Genomic DNA, 7,921 nt, shown 5'->3' with positions numbered 1-7,921 from the left:
TTTCTTTTGAGAAAAATAGAAAATTTGAGAATAAAAATGGGCCGGATATAAAGAATGGGCCTCGGACTATACCTTTCTAAAGGCACAAGCGCGCAAAAACGGAAAGAAAATTTGGAGGGAAATCAAAAAGAGGGATTAGTCTCCCTCCTCTTCCTTCTTCCCCTCACATTATTTTCACCAACTGTAAAAATTCCATCACAAGATTCGCTTTGATTCATACTCATCTATCATGAAAGATCCATCCTCTTATAGCCATGACTCTAATTCCAGTATCAAGAAGAAGAGAGCCCAGAGCCAAACCTCCCTCATTCCTTGTAAGAAGCCGCGGAGCACGACGGCGCCGCTACTCGAGTTGAAGCATCTCGACGTCCCTCTCACGTCCCCGGCGACCGGTTCTCCGGTCAATTTCATCCGTCTCCACTCGGATCGGCGTTACGTCATCGGCCGGAGCCCCCGCCGCTGCGATTTCGTCTTCGCCGACCGCCGCGTCGGGAGTCGGCATTGCCAGGTTTTTTACGATTCTTTTCATCGGAAACTTTTTATTGTCGATGGAGCTTTGGTTTCGGTTTCTCAATTTAGGAGTCAGAGCGGTGGCGGCGGCGGAGTAGTTAGGGCTTCGTTGAATGGGGTGTTTGTGAATGGGATTAGGGTTAGGGGAAATGAGGCGGTGGAGTTGACCGACGGAGACCAGGTCTCGTTTGCTTGTGGAACTGGAGATTGTTGTAGTAATCCGGTTAGGATTGGATTTGTGATTCGTAAGATTGTTTTTGAGGAAATGTATGTATCAAATAACTCCCAGGGATCTGTAATTGTATCAAATCCTAAGGGATGTAAAAGGATTTTTGCTTCTAGAGCCCACGTCGATTCGTCTTCCCTCATTACAAGAGCAAGCTTTCTCTTGAGTGAGTGCAGAAGGATTTTGCGTAGCGAGGACCCTATAGCTTACATTAGGACACACTGTAGATATACTTTTGGCAATGGATTGATTATGGATAATGTGATTCGAGCTTCGAGTTGTGATATTGGTAGATCCGGAGTAAAGAGGAAAGGATCAACGCTTTGTGAAACCTCACAGATACCTTGCAATGTGAAGAGTAAAGTGCAGTCAACTTCAGTGATGCATCCATGTGAAAGAGTAGTTGCTTTAGAATTGAACAGTGACTTGGATGTTCTTTGTGTGCAAGGTGATGTGTTAGATCCGCAAGACAATGAACTCCAAGTTCCTTCTGACACTCGTGTCGCTGATGGAAATCTTGGGACTTCATCTTTCAATTTGAAGAGTATGGATAATGTTGCTTGTGTTGGTGATGCTGTTAACCATAAAACTTGCAGCAAGAGTGTTGGTCTACAACCTGGCAAGAACTTCTACCTGAATCGCCTTGCTTTTGAGGACCATAGCTCTTCAGGTCATGATTCTGTTATTTCCTTGCCAGAGCTTCTTCATCCTATTCAAAGTTTATCACAAATATTTATTGCAACATTCACAAGTGACATTTTATGGTAGGGCATTATTTTTCTTCCTACTTGTTTTCTAGTAGCATGTTCATCTTGGATTTTGTTTATGTATCATCTTTGTAGTTGCTTATACCATATGAGTTATCTTTCTTGTGATTTACTTATATTATATTTACCAAGGATGTTCATCTTTGTTTCTCTTCCAAGTCTAATTGTGGTGTATTGGTTGTAGGTTTTTGTCAACCTGTGAGATTCCCAGCCATCTGCCAGTAACAGTTGCTTGCCATAGTACAGAGAGATGTTGGAGTTCAAGCACTGAAAGTAGAACATCTGCGCCTTACCCAGAATTTCCAAACTTAATCGTAGTGTAAGAATATTGCCATACATCTCATTCATTAATTGGGCATGTTTGGTAGTGTACAGTAGACTAATATATGTTGAACTGGGGCAGAGTATCTTTCTTTTTAAGTTTATTCATTCTTCTTTATTCATTTCTCATTCTAATAGGTATCCCCCATTCCCTGAGGCCATAGCTTTTGGTGAAGACCTGAAAAGACATGGCATTGGTTGCCATCATCCAAAATTGTTTGTTTTACAGAGAGATGATAGTATTCGTGTTATCATTACCTCTGCCAATTTAGTGCCAACACAGGTGATGACCTAAACTAAAATGAGCTGTGTATGAACTTTTCAACAATCTGACATTCTGTTTTAGTTCCCATCATGATCCGTTACAAAATTACTAACGCTTCTTATAACTAAGCAGTGGAATGCGGTAACCAATACCGTCTGGTGGCAAGATTTCCCTCGCAGAAGTGCTCCTGATTATTCATCACTTTTTACTCAATTTCCCGGCAGGGAAGTAAATCAAGACTCAAAATCGGATTTTGCTTCATATCTGGCTGGATTTCTAGCAACTCTACTGACCGATGTACCAAGTCAGGCCCAGTGGATTGTTGAGTTGGCAAAGTATGATTTTGGAGGAGCAATGGGACATTTGGTTGCTTCTATACCTGGAATCCATTCATATAAAACTCCCTATATAATAGAATCCAGAAACTCTGTGTGTGTAAGTGTTTTCAGTCCCTGCATCTTTTTGGTTGAATTGAAAGCTGAAGTGCAAATGTCAATACCACTTCAATACTTACGCTCCATAGGACTCAAATGTCAATCATGACTTTCATCTTTTATTCTCTGTCTGGGTATAATGTTCAGTAAAGGCCGACCTCTCAAGTATAAACTGAACTTTTTCTGTTTCTCGATAGGATTTAACTCGCTTTTTTGGTTGTCGCATCTCTTCAGTGACGAGGGGGAACACTTCATTTGCTTCTTTTTATGGCTGCTTGATTAACTAGGTCTTTTGGATTATTTTGTTAAATTAACTCAATAAAAAAAAATTCTCACTATGTTTCTTGTCAGGCTGATCGCGGTCCATCAGGGTCATCTGGTATGAAATTCCTTGGATCAGTTGAAACATCTGTGGTCGGCCTAAGCTACCTCTTTCACAATGCAACAGATGCAAATGGTGCAAAGCTGAAGAAACTGGCTTCATTTCTCAGGAAATCTTGTGAAGCAAAAGATTTATCAATTGTCTTAACAAGAAACACAAATATACCTGCTGATGCAAATGCAGTGAGCATTCATGTGTCAAATCCTAACAAGTTCTCTGAGAGAGGTAAAAGTTTTGGTCCAGAACACCTCACTGGTGTATAGTTTTTCATATTATTCTATATTTTTGGTTTTGGCAGAATGTAATCATACAATTGTGCAAATTTCTTTCGATCTTGCTTCAAGTATCACAGTTAGTTTAAATGTGATTCTAAGTTGTTAATCGTGTGACCGTCTATGCTGCTAGCTCACCAAATTGTCTTATTCCCTTTTTTCTTGTAGTAGATTGCGTTCAACTTGGGTTTTTGCCTAAAAACATTGCAAAATGGATCTCTCCACTCTGGGATATTGGGTTTTTTAGATTCTCAGGTTACGTATGTCCTAAAGAAGCCGTTGGAGCAGCTCTAGGAGGAAACAACAAGAAAGTATGGCTGAGACTGCATGTGTTACAGGTACAATTATATCCTAGATTATTGGATATGACTTACATATTGAGGTTGCGTAGGCTGGAGATAGTCTAAGACTCTAAATCTTAACATGTTTAGATTTGGAGTGGGTATATATAAAGATGAGAGCTGAATGTTTGCAGGGACCACAGTTTCAGGATATATCAAAGATGATGCAACCTCAACATGTTATTGCATTATGCTCTTTGGTTGCAGCAATTGAAAGGTGTACAGGCCTCTGGCGCTTGCAGGAGGTAATCTCAGTGAAACTCTTTGTCATCAAATTTCTGTAACATATTTTTGCATCCATGATTATTTATACACTTCATCAATCCAATTCTTATAAATAGTTATTCTCGATGTCACTTTCAGTGTCTTATGAATCTTTTCTTCTTGTTAGGTTTTAGGTCAATATAAATGGCCTGAATCGCTTGAGTCTGAGTTTGTTTATGGTGAGTGTAATTTTAACATATATCCAAGAAAGTTGGTAAATACATATTCTTTGTTAGTCACAACAAGGAGCTTCAAAGACATGTTATTAATTTTGTTCTTTTTATTTTCTTTTTTCACTCTAAGGTGCATCTTCAATTGGGTCAATCAATGCAAAATTTTTAGCCGAATTTTCAGCAGCTGCAGGAAAGAAATCATTTCAGTTTGATTCTGAGGAGTCTGATCCAGAGGTGATTAAACACACTTGTGCTTTTATAGAAATTTTCAAAAAATTTATGTTTACTGATTCATCAAGTAGTGAATGGTCTTAACAGTGGGGATGTTGGAATGCTCGTCATGAATCAAAGGATCCATCCATTAGAATCATTTTTCCAACCATCGAAAGAGTGAAGAATGCACGTAGTGGAATTTTTCCTTCAAAACGTGTTCTTTGCTTCTCTGAGGTATGATCTTCTCAGCATTATGTAATAGTTCTCGATGGTGGGTTGTTATCTGCAATTTAAGTCGAAGTTGGTGGGGTCAGTAGGGCCAAAATGAGCTATTTCCATGTTCGTAAAGAATTCTGTGGATTGAGAGGGAGATAATAGATTGTGCTTCCTTCCTCAACACTTGGTTATTTACAGTTTAACCTAATAGGTGTAAATTCCATTACATTTTTGCCTTTATTCATGGATGACAGGAAGTCTTTTCCTGTTCACCACAGGTTAAGAGACATTTCTAGTTTCTTGGTTAGGATGGATGCAGATACATTGTATTGTGGTATATACTTTGGTATTTTACAGCACATGCTTTAGTTAGTATGCTCATACAAAAAGCACTTGAACTGCATTTGCCAATCTTATTCCTTTTCCATATTTCATAGAAAACCTATTCTGGTGAGTAAGATGAGAAATTAATAATGTTACAGAATCCTCCTACTGACTGTAAATTTTCATGTCGTCTCAAGTTATCAAATGATTATGAACAGTCACCAATTGATAATGTTTTCTTCTTTCAAGAATTTCTTTCATTTGATTGTTTACTTTCGATATCTTATTGTTTCGTTGGTTTGCAGAAAACATGGCAAAGGCTGAGGACAGTAGATATACTTCATGATGCAATTCCTCATCCCTATGATAGAGTGGGATATCCAATGCATACCAAGGTATGAGATCCTGTTTTATAAAATTAGGACTTTTGTGGATTTACATATGTAGAAAAACTATTCCCTTTCCTTTTATTTCTTGGTATCATATGGAACTATTGATTTGCAGTGCTCTTCTAGTTATCAGATTACGGTGTACAATAGTTACAATTAGCATTGATAATGATACTGCTTTTGCTATTAAGCATCTTGGTAACATACAGAGCTATTGATTTGGATTTCCTGTGCTCTTTTCTCTTTTTAGGTATTTGAAACCCTAGTGATCTATTAACCTGCATCTTTGCATTTAATGCTTTCAGGAGTTGTTGCATGGCTTAGAGATAAGATGCATACATAAATGGTTAGGAGCAGGACTGATATAGTGCAGAATTGCAGAACAAATAACGGGTCGGGGCTGATTGTGACAGATTTAAGAGTAAAATTTATCTGATTTATATGTCAAACTGCAAAGAAGATAAATAGTACGACTATGAAAAAGGTTTATATGCTTTCATCAATGAGAAACTGGTTTTTGGTTGTATAATCCTCAGAAAAGGTTGGTTTAAAGTAAAACCAAACAGGTTAGAGAAATCAAAAGTATAGTATTAGAGGATGTTTGAGATAGAAAGTGCTTGGAGCCATAAGAATTGAGAGTGTTCTAAATTAGTCAATCCTGAAGCTTCTTAAGTAACCCCTTCAACTGTGACAACAAAAGCCTCTTCTTTAGGCTACATATTTACTGATCAATTAGAACTATAATCTTATTTGAAGAAATACCCCATTCATATATTCTCTTTCAGATGCTCCTTTTCTTTTCCTTTTCCACCAAGTAGAAAGTATTTCCATAGAATCTAGTACGCCCCATCTTAATTTGTATGCTTAGTTATTGCATATGTTTCTCATCAGTGTGCTAATCTGTTCCTTTAAGGATCTGACATCTTGTCATACATTGCCATATGGTTATAACAGTATCCTCTTATCTGTAAGCAGGTGGCCCGAAGACGGTTCCAGTCTAGGACAGATGCATCTTCATGTGGTTGGGTTTACTGCGGGTCACATAACTTCAGTGCAGCTGCCTGGGGACGTTCAATTTCCACTCCATCTAGTTTAAAAACAAATGGAATAGGGAATGTCAATTCATCTCCGGATCATATGCTACATATTTGCAATTATGAACTCGGGATCATTTTCACCTTTCCCCAAACAGAGACAGACAGTAATGCCAATCAAAATAGCACAAACTTGGATGATGTTGTTTTGCCATTTGTGGTGCCTGCTCCAAAATACAAGCGAGGAGACAGGCCAGCAACGAGGCTGGCTATGTGGCAGGCATTAGCTGAACTTACTGAAAAAGAGAGAGAAAAACATAGAGAGGAAGAGATTCAGGCAGAAGTTATGGAAGAGATTCCAGATGAAGATGAAGATGTCGAGGCAACTGATTTTGTTGTTGAAGAGAAGGAAGATGAGAAGGCTTACGCTGAGATTCTTTGGAGCCAATCATCTGAGAGCTGTTGAAATCCTGTCTGAAGCGAAATGCTTGATACTAGAAGCAGAGAGAGTTGACAAGCAATGTGTAAATGCTTCTTTATGAAGATAGGAAGTGCATCTCTCAGCAAGATGTGTGCTAAATGCAAGAAGTAGGTTGTTTCAGAACTTATCAGATCAGTCGCATTGGACACTGCACTGGGATCTCTTCGGGTTCAGGATTGGCTCGAGGTGAGGGAATGTCCCATGTTATGTGGAGAATGGAGATGTCGATGAAATTTCCTTATGTGATTGAATGGGATCTCTTAACAGAATGGGGCAAGTTGCTCAATGCCTACCACTACTTCGAAAGTGTTGGATCATTATAGGCAAAAATGAAAGAATGTTTGGGCAGAGTGGTCCTGTCATTGTCCTCTAGAGCTGCTAGCCTGCCAGCAGGTCCCGGAAAGTCGGTTGAAATTGGTGCTGCTTCTTCAAAGTACTGGTACCCCCTTTCCCCTTTTGCATCACATTGTACAAGACATTAGGAATGTAGGTTAAGGTTGCATGCTGAACCAGACTTTCTCATAGGACTCAAATTGATATTTTCGTTTTGGGTTAGAGGCTCAAATTGATAGTTACGAAAGAGTAGCGTATCAAACTGAACCGAGTCAGCCGTCCTATGCCTTGGTTCAAAAAGCCATCTTATTTTCTGATGAAGACAAAAGAGACAGTAGTAGAATGTAGAACAGAAAAACAAACATATGCGATGAGTACAAAACGCAGCGTTGTGATTGGACTAAAGTTTTGACTTTGTGGGTTCTTGGCGTCGACGTGTCGTACTACTCTACCCAATACCTTTCGTCTCTCTTTCTTCTTCCTTGCTTTCCTTGCAGTTCAAGGCTTATACTTCAAATTTGTACCTTTTTGTTCCTGAAGAAGAGAACATCAAACAGAGCACTAGGAAGATTCAAACCAGGTTAAATGTGACAAGATTCAAATCAGGTCAATGTGACATTTTGCTCCTCTTTCCAATCATATGCTACTTAATTATGGTGCCATGTTCTATTTTAGAATAAAAGATTAGTTAAGATATTTCGTTTGTAACTAATTTGTGACGGACGTTGTAGCTCTAATGTTTAAGAGCATTTTACGTTTACGAACTTAAATTTGAGCCGAAGGTAATTCCCCGTAAGAGGAGATGTTTGCTTGCGAAGTGATCTTGCTTGGACAGTTGGACGTGGTTAACAATAGAATCACAATTTCCATTCATTTTCAGCTCTAACTGTCTGATAGCTACACGTATATATAAAAATGAAGTTGCTTCGTTAACTGTTCTCATTATACTATTTCAAAAGAAAACCACAGCAAAACC

At 38.7% G+C, this 7,921-nt stretch overlaps 1 protein-coding gene across 1 annotated transcript; it reads left to right on the top strand.

Moving 5' to 3' along the window:
• The first annotated feature begins 229 nt into the window (after positions 1 to 229).
• Positions 230 to 7,231, top strand: LOC101310569. Its single transcript, XM_004309510.1, has 12 exons — positions 230 to 1,500; positions 1,688 to 1,822; positions 1,963 to 2,107; positions 2,222 to 2,537; positions 2,894 to 3,130; positions 3,349 to 3,488; positions 3,653 to 3,763; positions 3,910 to 3,961; positions 4,086 to 4,189; positions 4,274 to 4,402; positions 5,014 to 5,103; positions 6,052 to 7,231. The coding sequence occupies exons 1-12, from the start codon at positions 230 to 232 to the stop codon at positions 6,595 to 6,597; spliced, it is 3,276 nt and encodes a 1,091-aa protein (XP_004309558.1). The 3' UTR covers positions 6,598 to 7,231.
• The last annotated feature ends 690 nt before the right edge of the window (positions 7,232 to 7,921 follow it).

Source organism: Fragaria vesca, unplaced genomic scaffold (assembly GCF_000184155.1).
Source record: "Fragaria vesca subsp. vesca unplaced genomic scaffold, FraVesHawaii_1.0 scf0512956, whole genome shotgun sequence".
NCBI lineage: Eukaryota > Viridiplantae > Streptophyta > Magnoliopsida > Rosales > Rosaceae > Fragaria > Fragaria vesca.
Note: the sequence above shows the minus strand (reverse complement) of the source record. Positions and strands in the feature narration are given on the sequence as shown.

Excerpts from the sequence above, each read along its gene's own strand:
- LOC101310569 (XM_004309510.1), top strand. The coding sequence starts at position 230 with ATGAAAGATCCATCCTCTTATAGCCATGACTCTAATTCCAGTATCAAG. Across the intron at positions 2,538-2,893 it reads TGTGTGTGTAAGTGTTTTCA|GGTCATCTGGTATGAAATTC; the intron begins GTCCCTGCATCT and ends GCGGTCCATCAG. Across the intron at positions 3,131-3,348 it reads TAACAAGTTCTCTGAGAGAG|ATTGCGTTCAACTTGGGTTT; the intron begins GTAAAAGTTTTG and ends TTCTTGTAGTAG.